The 20,272-nt window shown below is 43.1% G+C and overlaps 1 protein-coding gene across 1 annotated transcript; it reads left to right on the plus strand.

Moving 5' to 3' along the window:
* Nucleotides 1-2,755: 2,755 nt before the first annotated feature.
* On the plus strand, nt 2,756-14,150 carry LOC144686968 (gamma-crystallin S-1-like). Its single transcript, XM_078552812.1, has 4 exons — nt 2,756-2,773; nt 11,116-11,358; nt 12,650-12,707; nt 13,875-14,150. Exons 1-4 carry the CDS (start codon nt 2,756-2,758, stop codon nt 14,141-14,143), a joined length of 588 nt encoding a protein of 195 aa, XP_078408938.1. The 3' UTR covers nt 14,144-14,150.
* The last annotated feature ends 6,122 nt before the right edge of the window (nt 14,151-20,272 follow it).

Here is a 20,272-nt window from a genome sequence, read left to right on the forward strand (position 1 = left end):
ACAAATAAAGAGAGGTTAAGTGAGTGGCAAAGAATTGACAGGTGGAGTATAATGTGGGAAAATATAAAATTGTTCATTTTGGCAGGAAGAATAAAAGAGAAGCATATTATATAAATAGTGAAAGATTTCAGAGCTCTGAGGTGCAGAGGGATCTGGGTGTCCTAGTGCATGACTCACAAAAGGCTAGTATGAAAGTATAGCAAGTAATTAGGAAAACTAATAGAATGTTATCATTTAATGCAAGGAGCATTGAATACAAAAGTCGGGAGGTTATGCTTCAGTTGTACAGGGCACTAGTGAGACCACATTTGGAGTACTGTATACAGTATTGGTCACCTTATTTAAGGAAGGATATAAATGCGTTGGAAGCAGTTCAGAGAAGCTTTATCAGACTAATACCTGGAATGGGTGGGTTGTCTTATGAGGAAAGGTTGGACAGACTAAGCTTGTATCTGCTGGAATAGAAGAGTAAGAGGTGACTTGATTGAAACATATAAGATCCTGAGGGGACTTGACAGGGTGGATTTGGAGAGGATGTTTCCTCTTGTGGAAGAATCTAGAACTAGGGGTCACTGTTTGAAAATAAGAGGTCACCCATTTAAAACAGAGATGAGGCAAAATTATTTCACTCAGAGGGTCGTGAGTCTTTGGAACTCTCTTCCTGAAAAGGTGGCGGAAGCAGAGTCTTTGAATATTTTTAAGGCAGAAGTGGATAGATTCATTATAAGCAAGGGGATGATAGATTATTGGTGGTAGGTGGGATGCAGGTTTCAGCTTACTATCAGATCAGCCATGATCTTATTAAATGGAGGAGGAGACTCGAGCGGCTGAATGGCCTACTCCTGCTCCTTGTTCGTATGCTCTCTTAAAAGAATCAAACATTCTGATCATTATAATTTCTGAGTCTAAAACATTGGAGCTATAAGTATTAATAGTTAACTAAATAACAGAAGATGCCTGTATTCCTTTGGATCTGCAGTTAATTGAAATGTTGCGACAGAGAGCAGTAAGATCTTTATGCTTTGCATTAACACATGAAAAACTGATTGAAGGAAGCTGCCATGAATGAAAAGATCTCTAGGTTCATACACTCTGACTCTTTCTTTGCAACAACATTCTCACTAAATGTTCCAGTTCCAGGGCTTTTCTGGTGTTGGCCACTTTGTTCCAGTTCATTTTGATCAAGGCTCTTCTTATGAAGCCAGGTCAAGCCTGGAATAGTCTCCACTCAATAGAGGAGAAATTTATTTAAAATTAATAAAATAAAGGAGTTAGAGCAATAATAAATTCCTTCACAGTAGGTATGAGGCTTATATCATTCCTTGATTAGTGGAAAGTATATAGTTGTAACTGTTGCCCTAAACTCTGATTCAAATAATATGTCTTATGGAATATTTCTTTCTTTCTCGCCATCAGCTGAAGCCATCTGAGCTGAATATCTCTCTTTAAAGGTTTAAAACTGACCCTGATTAATCAATTCCTTTAAACCTGCCAACCAACCATATTCTTGACTAATTATACAAGATATTTCTATTTATAGTGGTTTGGTAGTACAGAACTTAAGTATTACTGAAAAAAAGAGACATGTCAAAGCACTCATCAGGAAACATTGCAAGAATACAAATATAAGGGGAAATCAACAATTTAGGCTGTATAAGAAGAGAGTGCTGACTGGCTGGCAAGTGGACTCTGATTGATAGAGGTATTGCCATAGAGAATGCACTGCTTATGGTACTGACAGTTAACTGCCAAGCGTTATTTGAAATTTAAACCAGGCAGCTTGACCCTGATTGGTCAAGGCATTGCCCTGAGGAATGAATCAGTGAATGGCTGTCATTTATTTTGTTTAGCTGAAACAGGTGCAATGTGGGTACATGTTCTTTCTGCCTGCAAAGAACAGGGCTCTGTGTATTGATATATGTAGCTCCCAGGTCATGCAAATGCACCATACTGCAATCCCAAATGAAAATCTTAAACTGGTTGTCAGTGTAATTTTTAGTACACTGAGGATTATTTAGCAAATGTTGTCCAATCGCAGAATCACAACTAGTGCTGGACACTGTGTTTTGAATTTTGCAAACACAGGCTGGTTGCGTACAGTCTGTACCTTGCCCATGACAAACAGTGGCTGGGGCATGTTGTTTGATACTATCCTCCAGTCTTTGGGATGTACAGCATAATACCTAGCATCACACTGGCACTGCCATTCATTTACCACATTACTCATTTTGGTGATAGGCAGAAAGTCTCTTTGGCTTGATGGCAGCATCCGGTAATGGCGAATAACACTTGTGTTGCTACTGCACAGTAGCAGCATGAAATGGCTAGCTTCTCCTGCTGCTCAAATTTTTGAGATACTTTGCCCTTTCAGGGTAATCTGAGGTCGATTGGGCACTTTTCAGGGCCTAAAATGACGGCCTTAGGCGCGTTCATGAGTTTGCGTGATATACAGCGCGAAATGATATTCGACATGTCTTCTTTTTCAGCAAGACTCATGTTTCTATTTCATAGAATCATTGATTAAATGCTGATACATTACAGACCATTCAGCGAACCATGCTTCTTTGAAATACCCAGCCAAATAATTCAACTTCCTTGTCATTTCCCCATAGCCCTGCAAAATTTTCCCCTTCCAAATAAAGAAAGACTTGCATTTATATAGCACCTTTCACAGACACTGGATATCCCACAGGGCACTTTTCAGGGCCAGAAGTGACGGCCTTAGGCACGTTCATGAGTTTGCATGATATACAGCATGATATCTGGATACCTGGTAAGTGGGTAAGTTCTATTCCGTCCCTAAGGTTTAAAATAGTACACAATTTGGTGGTAAAATTAATACAATATATAAGAAAGCAACATTTCTAAGTGATTAATATAGTTAAGTAATTACTTAAAACACATTAAGCATGGAAGGACAGGTGATGTGTCAAGGCTGCAGCATGTGGGAGCTCCTGGATAACATTGTGATCCAGGGCAAACATATCAGCAGTGCTTGTGGCTTCGGCTCAGAGTCACTGAGCTGGAGGCTGAGCAGCAGACTCTGAGACACATCAGGGAGGGGGAAAGTTACCTGGATGCTTTAAACCAGGAGGCAGTCACACCCCTTAGGATAGGGTCCTCTGATTTGGTCAGTGGCCAGGGATAGGAAGGTATGACTGCGAGTGAGGCAGGTAAGGGGACCCAGTGGGCAGGCGTGCAGGAGTGAGCCTCTACAATTGTCCAGCAGGTTTGTGGTTCTCTCAGCTTGTTTGGATGAGAGTGGGGGCTGCAGGGTGGATGAGCAAACTGATCATGGCACTGTGGTACAGGAAGCCATACAAGTCGGGGGAGCAAAAAGGAATGTAGTGGTAGTAGGGAACAGTATAGTAAGGGGGATTGACACTGTTCTCTGTAGCAAAGAGCGAGAGTCTAGAGGGCTTTGTTGCCTGCTCGGTGCCAGTGTTCGGGACATCTGCTCAGGGCTGGAGAGGAACTTGCAGTGGAAGGGGGAGGATCCAGTGGTCATGGTCCATGTAGGTACCAATGACATAGGCAGGATGAGGAAGGAGGCTCAGCATAGTCAATATGATGAGCTAGGCACCAAATTAAGAAGCGGAACCTCAAAGGTAATAATTTCTGGATTATTACCTGAGCCACATGCAAATCGGCATAGGACAAATACGATTAGGGAAATGAATGCATGGCTTAAAGACTAGTGCTGGGAGAAGTGGGTTCTGGTTCGTGGGGCACTAGCACCAGAATTGGGGAAAGTGGGATCTGTACCGTTGGGACGGTCTATGCCTGAACCGTGCTAGGGGCTGGTGTCCTCGTGAGCTGCATAACTAGGGAAGTGGAAAAGGTTTTAAACTGAATAGTGGGGGCAAGGGATCAAATTGAGGAAGATGTAGTAAACCAAAGAGTAGGGACAAGGCAAGAGAGGCAGGTATTAATATGGGAAATAGTAGACTGTGCCAGGAAGGGACAGAGTGTACAAATCTAAGAGTAAATTAGCAGATAAGGCTAGACGCTACAATATAATAAAAGGACAAAACTAAAGGCCCTGTATCTAAGTGCACTTGGCAATCGAAACAAAACAACTGACCTGGTAGCGCAAATAGAAATAAATAAGTACGATTTGATAGCCATTACAGAGACATGGCTACAGGATGACATAGCTTGGTACCTGAATATTGAAGGGTATGTGACATTTAGGAAGGACAGGAGGTAGGAAAAGGTGGAGGGGTGGGTATGATGGTATTAGAGAGGAATGACCTAAGTTTAGGAAACCAGGATGTAGAAGCAGTTTGGGTTGAGATGAGGAATGATAAAGTTAAGAAGTCACTTGTGGGAGTGACGTACAGGCCCCTTAATTGTAACTACAGTGTAGGACAGAGTATAAAAGAAGAGACAATGGGAGGTTGTCAGAAAGGTACAGCAATAATCATGGGGGATTTTAATCTACATATAGGCTGGAAAAATCAGATGGGTAAAGGTAGCGTAGATGAGGAGTTCATGGAATGTTTTCAGGATAGTTTCTTAGAACAGCATGTTCTGGAGCCAACCAGAGAGCAGGCTATACTAGACCTGGTTTTGTGCAACGAAATAGGATTAATTGATGACCTCATAGTGAAGGAACCCACACATAACAACAATCACAATATGATTGAATTGTACATTCATTTTGAGGGAGAAATGAGTGTGTCCAAGACTAGTATTTTAAACTTAAATAAGAGCAATTATGAGGACATGAAAGCAGAGCTAGCTAAAGTGAGCCGTCAAATGAGGTTAAGGGATATGTCAATCGAAGTTCGGTGGCAGACTTTTAAAGGGGTATTTCAGAATACCACAGAATATATACATTCCAATGAGAAAGAAAAATTCCCAGGGGAGGGCCCATCATCCGTGGTTAACTAAAAATGTTAAAGCCAGCCAAAGATGGGTGGCAGGTCAGAAGATTGGAAAGAATATAAAGAACAGCGAAGAATGACAAACAGATTAATAAGGAGGAAAAAATTAGAGTACGAGAAAAAGCTAGCTATTAACATAAAGACGGATAGTAAGAGTTTCTATAGATATTTAAATAAGAAAAGCTAACAAAGTGAGCTTTGGTCCTATAGAAAATGCGCCTTGGGAATTGATAATGGAAAGTAGGGAGTTGGCGGATGAATTAAACAGGTATTGTGCTTCAGTCTTCACTATAGAGGACACAAGTAACATCCCGCAAATCAGGAAATGGAAGGGAGGGACGAACTCAGAAAATTACAATCAACAGTGAAGTGGTATTGAGGAAATTGTTGGGGCTGCGGGCTGACAAATCCCCAGGTCTGGAGATTAAGTCTTGAAAGAAGTGGCAAGTGAGATAGCTGCACTGGTTTTAATTTTATAAAATTCCGTCGATTCGGGGAAGGTTCCATTAGATTGGAAAACAGCAAATATAACTCCTTTATTCAAAAAGGGAGACAGAAAGCAGGAAACTATAGGCCAGTTAGCTTAACATCTGTCAAAGGGAAAATGTTAGAAACTATTAGTAAAGATGTTATAGCAGGACACTTAGAAAAATTTAAGGTAATCAGGCAGAGTCAACATGGTTTTGTAAAAGGGAAATCGTGTTTAACCAATTTATTGAAGTTCTTTGAAGGAACCACATGTGCTGTGGATAAAGGGGAACCAGCAGATGTACTGTACTTAGATTCCAGAAGGCATTTGATAAAGTGCCACATTAAAGGTTATTGCAGAAAATAAAAGCTCATGATGTAGGGTGTAACATATTTGCATGGATAGAAGATTAGCTAACTAATAGGAAGCAGAGAGTTGGCATAAATGGGTCTTTTTCTGGTTGGCAGGATGTGATGAGTGGTGTGCTACAGGGATCAGTGCTGGGGCCTCAACTTTTTACAATTTATATAAATGACTTGGATAAAGGGACCGAAAGAATGGTTGCTAAATTTGCTGACAACACAAAGAGAGGTAGGAAAGTAAATTATGAAGAGGACGTAGGGAGGCTACAAAGTGACATAGATAGGTTAATTGAATGGGCAAAGATCTGGCAAAGGGAGTATAATCTGGGCAAATGTGAAATCATTCATTTTGGCAGGAAGAATAAAAAAGGTTATTATCTAAATGGTGAGAGATTGCAGAATTCTGAGATTCAAAGGGATCTGGTGTCCTAGTGCATGAATCACAAAAGGTTAGTATGCAGGTATAGAAAGTAATGAGGAAAGCTAATTGAATGTTGTCATTCATTGTGAGGGGAATTGATTACAAAAGTAGGGAGGTTATGCTTCAGTTGTACAGGGCATTGCTGAGACCACACCTGGAATATTGTGTACAGTACTGGTCTCCTTATTTAAAGAAGGATGTAAATGCATTAGAAGCAGTTCAGAGAAGGTTTACGAGGCTTATACCAGGAACAGGCAGGTTGTCCTTTGAGAAAAGGCTGGACAGGTTAGGCTTGTATCCACTGGAGTTTAGAAGAGTAATTCGCGACTTAATTGAAACCTTAAGATCCTGAGGGGTCTTGACAGGGTGGACGTGGAGAGGATGTTTCCTCTTGTGGCAAAATCTAGAACTAGGGGTCACTGTTTAAAAATAAGAGGTCGCTCATTTAAAACAGAGATGAGGAAAAATGTTTTCTCTCAGGGGGTTGTTAGTCTTTGGAACTCTCTTCCTCAAAGGTGGTGGAAGCAGAGTCTTGGAACAGTTTTAAGGCAGAGCTAGATAGATTCTTGATTAACAAGGGGGTGAAAGGTTATCAGGGTTAGGCAGGAATGTGAGGTTGAGGTTACATTCAGGTCAGCCATGATCTTATTGAATGGAGGAACAGGCTCGAGGGGCTGAGTGGTCTACTCCTGCTCCTAATTAATATGTTCGTATGTATGTATCCAATGAAGTATTTTTGAACTGGAGTCACTGTTTTAATGTAAGAAACACAGCAGACAATTTTCGCACAGAAAGCTCCCACAAACTGCAATGTGATAATGTCAAGATAACTTGTTTCTTGTGACATTAATTGAGTGATATATTTTAGCCAAAACACTGGGCTTAATTCCCCTTCTCTTGTTCATGATAGTGCTCTGGGACTTTTTATATCCACATCAAAGGACAAACAGGACCTTGGTTTATGACATCTCCAACAATGCAGCACTCCCTCAGTAGTGCACTGAAGTGACCGTCTGGATTGTTGGGCTCAAGTGCTGGAGCAGGATTAAAACTCACCACCTCTGACTCAGAAGCAAGACTGCTACATCTGAGCCAAGGATCTATTATCTAATTCCCTTTTGAAAGTTATGATTGAAACTGATTCCACCACCCTTTCAGGTAGTGTGTTCTAGATCATGACAATTTTCAGTGTAACAAAAAATTCTCCTGATCTCCCCTCTAGTTATTTTGCCAATCACTTTAAATCTGTGTCCCCTGGTTACCTAACCCTTCTCCCACTGGAAGCAGTTGATCCTTATTTACTCTATCGAAAGGCTTAATGATTTTGCGCACCTTTATTAACTCTCTCCTGAACTTTCTCTGCTCAAAGGAAAGCCAATCCCAGCTTTCTAATATCTCTGTGTAATTAAAATCCCACATCTCAGGTACCAGTCCAGTAAAATAAAATCAAAATACTGCAGATGCTGGAAATCTGAAATAAAAACAGAAAATGCTGGAAAAACTCAGCAAATCTAACAAGCTGTGAAGAAGGGTCATACAGACTCGAAATGTTAACTCTTTCTCTCTCCACAGATGCTATCAGATTTGCTGAGTTTTTCCAGCATTTTCTGTTTCTAAACCTCTTCTCCATCCCTTCAAACCCTTGTTATCCATCCTAATGTAAATTGAATGGTTAGATCCTGTCTTGGACATAGATAAACAATGATCGAAGGATGCAAGATGCTGTCTTGTCCTGGATCACTGACAGTGCTACAATGACAGAAAATGATTAATGTTACAATGCCCAAATCTTCCGGTCTCGGGGTCTTCAGAATTTGGACATACAATGGAAGATATGTGTCAGGACCCTGTCGAAGTCCTGATGTGTGGTCATTCCTGGGAATTGCATGGGAAGTTCAAACTTCCAGTGGCTAATTCCCTGCTGCACAGGACCCTCCGTGAATGTGTTGGACTTTGAGCTGGAGTCGGAGACTTGGGACAGATCCATGCAACTTATCTGGATAGTTACTCAGGAGAGGTTAGACAGTTTAAAACCTGGTCCAACAGCTGGGGCACTTCATATCTAAACCCCCAACCACCAATCCCTACCCACCTGACATCCCCCCCAACTAGATCCGATTAATGTCCCAACCTCACCTGATTGCCCCTCCTCCCCGACCAGACCTGATCACACTCCCGACCAACTGATTTTCAGACCCAAGCACCCACCCCAACTAAAACCCAACAACCACCAAACCCCACCAAACCGACTACAGCCCTGACCAGACCAGACTTTCATGGGAAGTGTGCATCGCTCTCTAGGCCAGCATTTATTGCCCATCCCTAATTTCCCTTGAGAAGGTAGCGGTCAGCCACTTTTTTGAACTACTACAGTTGACGTGGTGTAGGTACACCCACAGTGCTGTTAGGGAGGATTTTTCACCCAGCAACAGTGAAGGAATTGCGATATAGTTCCTAGTCAGGATGGTATGTGGCTGGTGGGCGAGGGGGAGGGGAGCTGGCAGGATGCGGAGGGCGAAGGGTAACCTTGCAGGTTGCAGGTGTTCCCATGTGCCTGCTGCCCTTGCCTTCGAGGTGGTAGAGGTCACTGATTTGGAAGATGCTATTAAGGGGCCTTGGTGAGCTGTTGCAGTGCATCTTGTAGATGGTACAAACTGCTGCCACTATGTGTTTGTGATGGAGGAAGTAAATGTTTAAGATGGTGGATGGGGTGCCAAACAAACAGACTGCTTTGTCTTGGATGGTGTCAAGCTTCTTGAGTCTTGTTAGAGTTGCACTCATCCAGGCAAGTGGAGAGTTTACCATCACACTCCTGACTTGTAGATGATGGAAAGGTTTGGGGAGTCAACTCATTACTCATTGCACAATTCCTAGCCTCTGACCTGGTCTTGTAGCCACAGTATTTATATGGCTAGTCCGGTTCAGTTTCTGGTCAATGTTAACCCCCAGGACGTCAATAGTGGGGGATTCAGCGATGGTAATGTCATTGAATGTCAAGGGGGGATGGTTAGATTCTTTCTTGTGGAGATGATCATTGCCTGGCACTTGTGGCCTCAATATTACTTGACATTCATTGCCACAAAGATCCCAACGCAAACTGGAGGAACAGCACCTCATCTTCCGACTAGGCACTTTACAGCCTTCCGGACTGAATATTGAATTCAACAACTTTAGATCTTGAACTCCTCCTCCATCCCCACCCCCTTTCCATTTCTTCCCCCTCCCTTTTGTTTTTTTCCAATAATTTATAAAGATTTTTCTTTTCCCACCTATTTCCATTATTTTTAAATCTATACCTTTAATGCCCTGTTAGTCTTTCCACCCCATCCCCACTAGAGCTGTACCTTGAGTGTCCTGCCATCCATTCTTAATTAGCACATTCGTTTAGATAATATCGCCACCTTCAACACCTCTTTGTTCCTTTGTCTGTGACATTTTTTGATTATCTGTTCCTATCACTGCTTGCTTGACCCTACAACCACCCCCCACCCCCCTCAACTTCTCTCTCCCCACCCCCACCTCCCCCCCCCCCGCCCCCCCACCTTAAACCAGCTTATATTTCACCCCTCTCCTAATATTACTCAGTTCTGTTGAAGGGTCATGAGGACTCGAAACGTCAACTCTTTTCTTCCCCGCCAATGCTGCCAGACCTGCTGTGTTTTTCCAGGTAATTCTGTTTTTGTTTTTTATTCATTACTACAAGCCTGGATGTTGTCCAGCTCTTGCTGCACATGGACAAGGACTGCTTCAATATCTGAAGAGTCGTGAATGGCACTGATTTTTGTGCAACCATCAATGAACATCCCTACTTCTGACCTTATGATGGAAGGAAGGTCATTGATGAAACAGCTGAAGATGGTTCGGCCTAGGAAACTACCTTGAGGAACTCCTGCACTTATGTCCTGGAACTGAGGTGATTGACCTTCAACAACCACAACCATCTTCCTTTGTGTTAGGTATGACTCCAACCAGTGGAGAGTTTTCCCCCTAATACACATTGACTCCGGTTTTGCTAGTTCTCCTTAATGCCATACTCGGTCAAATGCTGTCTTGTTGTCAAAGGCAGTCACTCTCACCTCACCTCATGAGTTCAGCTCTTTTGTCTATGTTTGGACCGAGGCTGTAATGAGGTCAGGTGCTGAATGGCCCTTACCGAACCCAAATTGAGCACCAGTGAACAGGTTGATAGAACTGTCCATGACCCCTTTCCTCACTTTGCTAATGATCCAGAGTAGACTGACGGGACAATAATTGGGCAGGTTGTTTTTGTCCTGCTTTTTGTGGAACAGGACACACATGGACATAATGAAAAACAGCAAATAAAATCAGGGGTAGAGTCTTTAAGCACAAATTTGTGGTTAGCACATAACCTACAAAACTTTTCCACCTTCATTCATGTATCACGTTCATGTGCACGTTAGTTTCATTGGACTCAAACAGAGCAACAAACCATTTACATATGTACTGTAAGTGCAAATAGTTGCTACAATCAGCAAAGCAAATACTGGAGGTTTTGTTTCTCCTCTTTTGGTGAATTTAGAAACCGAGCTAACTGGCTATACTTTGGAAATAAGTTCTTGAAAATGAATTTTCTAACCATTGCTAATTGTAAACTGTTCGAATGTAGAAAGCACAATGGACGCTCCCTCTTTGTTTTCACACGTCAAATAAAATGAAGTGAAAGCAAAGTGGAAAGAATCAGTGACATGTCCAGCAACATTTCAAGTGATGTCTTTTGTTAACTTTTTGCTGATGTTCAGCACCAAACCATTTGAATAATAAGTACAGAGTAGAGTGGTCATTTTGTACAGCATGTACATACCATGCATTGCTATGTTAAATCAGTTACTCATCTAACTGTGAGTTCAAAATGGGAAAGGCAAGAACCAGTCTGATTTTGTACAAGATGCTAGAGTTCTTTATTCCTATCTCTAGATTTTCAAGCTTATTCATTTATCTTGTATCTTTCCACAGATCATCTTTTACGAGGACAGGAACTTCCAGGGTCGGTACTATGAGTGCAGTAGTGACTGTGCTGACCTGTCCCTTTACTTCAGCCACTGTCACTCCATCCGTGTTGAGAGTGACTGGTGGGTGATGAATGAGAGACCCAATTACATGGGATACCAGTATGTTCTGAGCAGGGGAGAATATCCTGACTACCAGCACTGGATGGAATTCAATGACAGCATCGGCTCATGTCGCTCCTACCCATATGTAGGTTGGCTGTTTACATATTTCTACTCAGATTGAGGTATAGAAAATGTTCATTGAGCAAAACATCTGAGTTTGGGATGTTATCCTTTTTTTCACACTTGATATTTGTAATAACAGTAAAGATATACAGCTGAGTTCTTAAGGGTATAAATGTGCATTGACAGAAATTGGAACACGTTGATCCTCGAAATTGGGTCAAGTCATTTTTCAGGCATTACTGATGGCCATTTAAAACAGGGGTTAGGTTATTTAAAATGCAAACAAGGGACCTAAGACCTGGTTTCCGGTGCCACTGTGTCTCCTGCCAACGCAATATGGCAGGCTGATACCCATCTGTATGTGACATGCGCACTGGTCCGTGCATGCGCAGAAATCCAATGGCACATCAGTTTACCCAGTGCACCACCAACTCATTTTGCTTTCTAACTTGGTTATTGTAATATGCTGTTAGTTTGTGGATTCCATGGATCCCACACATCACTTAGTCAGCAGGTTGCTCAGAATGATAGCTCATAAGCACTGTACTGATTTTTGGAGAAAGTGTTACAGTATTTTACAAGGACTGACAGGGACAATCCAGAATCATTACTGAACACTGATGTTTCAATTCACTTTAATGATTTCTGTCTTCTCGCAATTTATAAGCGCTGTGAACATATGTTGTTAAACACTCAGTGATCCAAAAGATTCAGGCAAGACAGGAAAGAAAATTGTTGCAATGTTGTACTGAGCTCGCTAATTCTAGCGGTTTAGCAAAAGGGCAGAGCCCTGCCTTAAAAGGTCTGCATATTCTGTCACATTCTCAAATGTCTTCAGTTTAAGAACAATCAATTAATTAATGATTTTGCAGAACTAAATATGATTTTGCAAAGTACTGACAGTGACTTTATTTTGATTCATAGTACATAGTTCTTGAAAGTAGATTAACTGGGTTCATGTTGCACATTGCCCCCTATAAATATGGCAGCCACGCATACAACTGCATATGCACAGCATTGGCAACAAACAGTTCCCTCAGAGAAGCTTGATTGTGATGGATTCTTAAATTGCTGCAGTGTCATAAGCAGAGACTGCCAAGAAACATGAAAAGCCTTCCTGTTTGCCTAAGCAGAGTAGGGGTACTGCCTGACTCCACAGTCATTGTGATCACAACCAACCCACCATCTTCATAGCCCCCATCCCCAGTGCCCACTCTAATCCACTTCTCTGCCCCTCAAATGCGCAAACTGCATCTGGAAGGCATTTGTGCATCAAGTGTTAATGAGTGCTGATGCTGAATTTTGGACCTTAGGTTGCTACATGGCTGCCTCCAAGCCGAGGAACAAAAATGGGACACGAATTTCTACCTCGTAAATAGTATTAGTTAAAGACCATGAATATTTGACTGTGATTGGATAATTTACTTACGTAGACTTTATAGCACAGAAACACAGACCGCATCAGCTGTGTTGATGCTCTACACGAATATTCTCCTATCTCCCTTCATTTTACACTGTGAGCATATCCTTGTATTCCTTTTACCCTCATGCACTTGTCTAGCTTCCCCTTAAATGCATGAATAGTATATTTTCTACTTTTGATAATACTTCAATCACCGCATTGACTCACTAAGTGGATCAATTCAAAGAGTTAAATTAAGGGTTTAGAATGTAGGTTTAGGCTGAGAAGCTGTTGGATAGGACTTATTGATGCAAGTTGTTATTGCTACCTGGCAGGCTGCTTTCTTGTTCCAACTTGCTTTGTCACAATGTAAGGTCAGGTTTTTACTGAAATATCGTACTCCACCATTCCAGTGAGACTGTAGCATAGAGAGTCTCAGTCACGCTTCATTTTACATCTAAGATACATAAAAGTGACATGAGAATAACATGAGCCTAACAAAAATGCACATCGCTATACTCAAAGCCTTCTAATCATTTTATTCGCTTGGTTATGTTGGCCTACCCATAAACACAAGCAATCAAGCTAGTATATTCCAGACCATCACAGACAAGGTGGAATGAATTGCTCCCATTCCATCACCCCATTAGCTGTGAAGATATCCTTTCCCTAAGTCTGCTTGCACAATGCATTAATGCTCAGCAGAAAGCTGTTACAACTCATGATGTGCCGATTTCGCAAACAGCCCAGGACTTTGAGGCTGTCAGGGAGTTGAACTCTCATTCTTGCATCACCCATATAGAGAGACAAGATGGTATTAATCTTAAGGAAAAAAGTAAACCAGGCTCTTACTGATAATAAGAAACATCCTGCCTGCATGGGCCTTACATTTGGTGTGACCAATATTTCTGTTTTACCTGTATAAAATTATCCAAAAGTTGCACACTGGCAATCAGGTGAGAATATAAACAACAGGTCCTGTTTATATTATTAAATTGCCTCAGCTTTGATCTCAGTGTTGATGAAATGATCCTTAGATGTTCCCTTCTAACCAACCTGCTCCATTTTTACATATTTCAAACATATAATGAATACTTTCATCACCAATATCATCTTATTTTTATTACAATACCGAGGTGGAAACTACAGAATGAGGATTTACGAGAGGCCTGACTTTGGAGGACAGATGATGGAATTCATGGATGACTCTCCATCTGTCTATGATCGTTTCCGTTACCGTGACATTCACTCCTGCCATGTGATGGACGGTTACTGGATCTTCTATGAACATCCCAACTACAGAGGCCGACAGTACTTCCTGAGACCCGGTGAATACAGGAGATACAGTGACTGGGGCGGTTACAACTCAACTATCGGATCTTTCAGGCGCATGAGAGATTTCTAGATAGTTTTTGACAAATATAGTTTTGCTTTTCTGACATATGTGTTAGCAGAATAAATATACATAACTTAACTACTGTTTCTCTCAATTACTTTGTGTTTGAATTGTCAGGAAAATTGTCTATAATGTTAAAATATTGAATAGGATGGAGAAAGAATGCCTGAGGCAATAGCTTCAGAAGCATGTTCAGGATGATAAAAGTCAAATTTAGGGCATATATGGGAAGGTCTTCCCATTATAGACGCTGTCTCATTTTTCATTCCATGGGATTGAAGGAAAAACCAGTAAAACCTGGAAATGCCTGGTACTGGTTTGAACTGGAGTTCCATTTGAAGGTATACAAGACCAGTTCGGACCAGTACCAGACATTTCCGAATTTTACTGGTTTTTCCTTTTGGTAAATTGTGCCCGTGACATTGACCATTAGATAAACAAATTTTACGATAATGCAAATATACCAGACTATGAAATAGGACTGCCTAATATCTAAACGGGATCAGAAGTTCCATTTTTCTTAACTTCTGAATCTAAAACATAGAAGCCAAATGTATCAATAGTTAAATTCAGTTCCAGTTTCGTGTTTAATCATACGGTTAGGGCAGAGAGCATTGAAAGCTTTAACCTTTGCATTAACACATGAAAAATTGATTGAAGAAAGCTTTAATGAATGCCAAGAGGTCAATACATCTGGTATCATGTACACCTTGGCCTTTTCTTTGCACGGGTATTCTCACCAACATGCCCCAATCCCAGAGCTTTTCTGGTGTTGACAACTTTGGTTCCAACTCATCTTTACAGAAGCTGTACCATGAAACACAGTCAAGCCCTGGCAGACTCTCCACTCGATACAAAAAAAATTTATTTAAAATTGATAAAACTAAGGGTATGGACCACAATAAATGTAAAGTAAATGGATTGTAACTGCTGCTCTAACCTTTGATTTAAGTAATATGTTTTATGGTATATTTCTTTTCTTTTTATCACCATCCACTGAAGCTGTCTGAGCCGAATATCTCTCTTTAAAGGTTTCAGACAAATCCTGATTTAAACAAGGCAGGTTGCTAAATATTTCCTGGAAAGTGACTGGCACCAAACAGTCTTGAATAACAACAAATCCTTTTCAAAACTGCCAATAAAACACATACTTGACTAATTGCACAAGATGGCCGGGACTTTCCACTCAAGTTGGTGGCGGCCGTCATGGTGGGTGGGAGCTGAAAATATTGCGAGAAGGTCAAAAATCGGTTTTATGTCGTCATAAAACCAGGTCGTAAAAATGACGTGCACCTGGCAACCTGCACTTCGCTCCTCACTTCAAGGTTAGTTCGCCTACCTTGCATCGTATAGCACTCGTGAAAATCAGTGTGAAGCTTCGCAGGCTGCACCACATCGTTTTCAGGGGATTGTCACAGGCAAGTGTCTACCTACCAGACCCACGGTAAGTTGGTGGTGGTTTTTCATGGTCTGTAGGGCTGGGCCTGTAATGGGAAAGGGGGAAGAGTAGCCTCAGGCAGGAGAAAGGGCTGCAGGGCTAGGGCTGTACTGGGCGTTACGAGTGGGGAAGGTTGCACCCAGACACATGACAGCGGGGGGAGGGGCGTGGTGGAGGGTGCGGGAAATGGAAAGTCAAACAGTGTAAGCAGCCTCGAGATGGGGATGGGTGTGGTCAACACATGCCATAGGCACATTCACTTCAAAATGTTCAGGGTTTAACAATTGGACATGCACCAGAAGCATGATGGGGTCAAGGAATACAGGGGTGGATGGAGAGGTCTTTGAGGGAGGGAAACCTGGACATGAAGCTCCTCCAGGACAATGGGAGGGATGTCCATACTCACACAGAGGGGGTCCGAGCTGTTCTGACACTGAGAGTTCTGTACCACCATCTTCCAACCTGCAGTGATGGTGAAGTACAAAATTAAAATGAGGACAAGCTCCGCTGATGAGGGCTCTGTGGGTAGATTGAAGGGCAGCTACACATACTGGGGGGCCTAATTACATTGGCACGCAACTGAACTGTGCATTTCCAAATGAGGAGAGAGGCACAGCTGAGACATGTTAGGAGTCTTTCAATGACATTGCAGGGAATCAGGAAAGTGAAGCTATTCATGCGAGATCAATCCAGAAAAGTGCTGCTAATTGATCTCCTAGTTTTAACTCCTTCTTCATAGCGTGGAGACTCCCTAGAGCCATAACAAACTCCAGAGCATTTGGGCAGCTGGACAAGCTTCACAAAAGTGTTAGAATTGTAGCACTGGTAGATTTACAGAAGAGAAGCCTCAGGTTCTCCTCAAACAATCTCATTTCCTGACCAAACATATACCCTCATGTTTATTTCAAAGAGTGCAGTGAATGAAGATCCCAGTGCCTGGGCTGAAAGCAATTCATCCAAGCAAAGTCATAGAAATTGGTCATGTAAAGGGGGTGTGGTGGGGAGCACCTTGAAACACACGCCACACTGGCCATCATTTCAGAAATGAGTCGTTGCTGACACGGAAACAAAGCCCTTGAACCCACATTCACTGACAAGTCACTGACAAAATCAGGACCTTTGGAGTCTAATGTTGACTCATATCTGTTTCTCACTGATGCTGCAGAAAGGAGACCATCAGGAAGATGGAGGCTGGATTTATTGCTGCTTGCACAATCACACACAGTTAGAAAAGAAGAAGGTGAAGATTGTGATGGAGGTGCCTGGCTCGCCAAAGGGAGAAACAAAATCCTCAAGACCAAGGGCCAACAGGCTCACATTGTCCTGGTCCTTTGAAGGATGATTAACCTTCGGCAGCATGTGTCCTTGCTGAGATGAAGAGATAACTGGAGGCGGGAGTCCTGGCACCAGATGTCAGAAGGCACTGCCTCTTCAAGAGTCTCCCCAGCATCCCAGTCGCAGCGGCAGCCTACAAGAGCCAGGAGCTCTTCCACTATCCTCAGTGAGCTTGTAGCTGCATACCTTCAGTGTGACAAATCTCCCCAAGGAGATCCATCTCCAGCAATGGGACAATGGGACAAGGCATTCTGTGTAATGTCGATGGTGAAACTGATAGGTGACACTTGGGCCAAGACAGCTGAGGACGTCCCACAGGCGTGCATCTAATCTGAGATGGCGCAATCCTCTGTGCCGTCTTCTTCTCTATCACATTAACATCCAGCCATCTCAGTTAGAGATGCTGACATGCTTTTATCCTCACCTTACCAAGTATATGGACTACCTGAGGATGATGATGTTCAACTACTTGCGTGCCAGACATTAAAATGCCTCCTCTTTAAGACACACATTGTGCCCTCATAGCCAGCCCTGGCCCTTGCGAACTCCAAAATTCTCAGACACTATGAGGCCCTCAAGATGACATGCATTGCTAATAAAGAGCAGCCTTCAGCTTCAGTACATCCTTTCTCCTATCCCTCAACATTGTCTAAAGCTATAATGTGCACTTCCAGAGCATGCTCAAAGGCTCTACTGACTGCCAAAAATCACCATTTGCAATTAGCATCACACGTCTCGGCCAGTGTTTAGATGAGGGGATGCACAGTGTTGCATCTGAACATTGTGACAAGAGCCCTGCGGCCACAATCCAGATAATTACAGAAATGCTCAAGGTTGTAAGTTTGAGTATCAAGGCAATAATGTGGCTGAGAGGAGCAAAGCTTCGGCACCTTGAGGTGGCAAGGTGCTCCCACTTACTGGTGAGCTTAGCAGACGTACACTCAAAGTCAGTAATGTGGCTGACAGACAGGAGCTCACATGAGATCTGAGTTTGGGCTCATAGCACAAAAACTCTGCTGGATGACAGATGGATTTCCAGGATATATGACCCTTCTCCATGCGTAAACTCACTTCTCCATCTACACTCCACTTTTACCTTTAAAGAATGCAGACAAGATAGGAGGACACCTCTGCCGCAATCTTACACAACCAAGAATAAACATGACATGACCTTGCAAAGCATTTGAACAAGGTTCCTTCCACACACACACAACATTAAGATCGAGGCATCACTGATGTCGGGAATGATCTGATAAAGGGGCGCACACTGTGGTGATACGGAAACACACTACATAGACGAGAGGCCCATCATACTGACATCTGTGATAAGTGGGGGGAGGCACCATGGTGTCAAACCTGATTGACAGAACACAGCTCATCATAAAAAGAAGGCATACAAAGAACAAGAACAAAGAAAGGTACAGCACAGGAACAGGTCCTTCGGCCCTCCAAGCCTGCGCCAATCAAATTGCTTGTCAAACTAAAACATTTTGCACTTCCGGGGTCCGTATCCCTCTATTCCCATCCTATTCATGTATTTGTCAAGCTGCCTCTTAAACACCACTATCGTACCTGCTTCCACCACCTCTTCTGGCAGCGAATTCCAGACACTCACTACCCTCTCGTAAAAAACTTGCCCCGCACACCTCCTCTAAAATTTTCTCCTCTCACCTTAAATCTATGTCCCCTAGTAATTGACTCTTCCACCCTGGGAAAAAGCTTCTGACTATCTACTCTGTCCATGCCACTCATAATTTTGTAAATTTCTATCAAGTCGCCCCTCAATCTCCATCGCTCTAGTGAGAACAATCCGAGTTTCTCCAACCTCTCCTCATAGCTAATAACCTCCAGACCAGGCAGCATCCTGGTAAACCTCCTCTGCACCCTCTCCAACGCCTCCATATCCTTCTGATAATGTGGCGACCAGAATTGCACGCAATATTCCAAGTGTGGCCTAACCAAAGTTCTATACAGCTGCAGCATGACTTCCCAGCTTTTATACTCAATACCCCTGCCGATGAAGGCAGGCATGCCATGTGCCTTCCTGACTACCTTATCCATCTGTGTTGCCACTTTCAGTGACCTGTGGACCTGTACACCCAAATCTCTCTGCCCGTCGATGCACTTAAGGGTTCTGCCATTTACTGTATAATTCCCACCTGTATTAGACTTTCCAAAATGCATTACCTTGCATTTGTCCGGATTAAACTCCATCTGCCATTTCTCCGCCCAAGTCTCCAACCGATCTATATCCCATTGTATCCTTTGACAATCCTCTTCACTATCTGCAACTTCTCCAACCTTAGTGTCGTCTGCAAACTTACTAATTAGCCCAGTTACATTTTCCTCCAAATCATTTACGTATACTACAAACAGCAAAGGTCCCAGCACTGATCCCTGCGGAACTCCACTAGTCACAGCTCTCCATTCAGAAAACACCCTTCCACTGCTACCCTCTGTCTTCTATGACCAAGCCAATTCTGTATCCATCTCACCAGCTCACCTCTGATCCTGTGTGACTTTACCTTCTGTAAAGAGATGTGAAATGGATGTGATCCTATTTACGTTTGTGAACATTATATACATGGTGTGAACACCTATACCACTGTTGTGCTCCTAAAACTTTAAACTTTCCTAACCCTACTGCTACTTATTGGTGCTCCCCCCGACATCCACAGTGGAGGTGGAGGCAGCCTGCTGACTGCTACGGCCTGTTGTCTATAACGAACTTGGCAGGCGGCCTCTGAATGACAGAGGCTGGGAGGGCCCTGGCCTGATTTGGTTACCCTGCTGTGGGGCAGATGCACCCTCCTCGGCCTGTGGAGCTGGAGGTGATGGGGTCACAGGAAGAGGGAATTGGGATCGGCCGGAGGGTTCCGGAGTCACCTGGATGGATGGCCCAAGGGTATGCACCAGCTGATCCTCCTTCCAATGGGTGCTGGAGGGCTCCCGGCTAACTCCTTGAGCAGAAGGGCAGCTGGAGTGAGATCTAGGTTTCCTGCCCCCTCTTGTCTAGCCACTGATGGATGCCACCAAGGGCTACAGCAATGGAGTGCTGACCCTGCAACAGTGCAGGACCGATGTCCTGGACCAAGGTCTCCATGGCAGCCACCATCCCACCGGTATTGGCCTCGGTGCTTTGGCATGACAGTGCTATGACCTCAGACTGAACGTGGAAGGACTCTTCCATCGTCCATTGCAATTTGAGGAATGCTGCTAACATCCTTTCCTGATGTTCCCATGATTTTTGCTGCAGCTCCGTCAACGAATTTATGACCAAGTCTGGAGGCTTGTCATCTGACTCGGAATCATCAGAATCTTGGCCTCCAGCAGTCCTCCAAGTGCCAGTGACCTTGGGTGTCCCT

Source organism: Cetorhinus maximus, chromosome 11 (assembly GCF_964194155.1).
Source record: "Cetorhinus maximus chromosome 11, sCetMax3.hap1.1, whole genome shotgun sequence".
Classification (NCBI taxonomy): domain Eukaryota; kingdom Metazoa; phylum Chordata; class Chondrichthyes; order Lamniformes; family Cetorhinidae; genus Cetorhinus; species Cetorhinus maximus.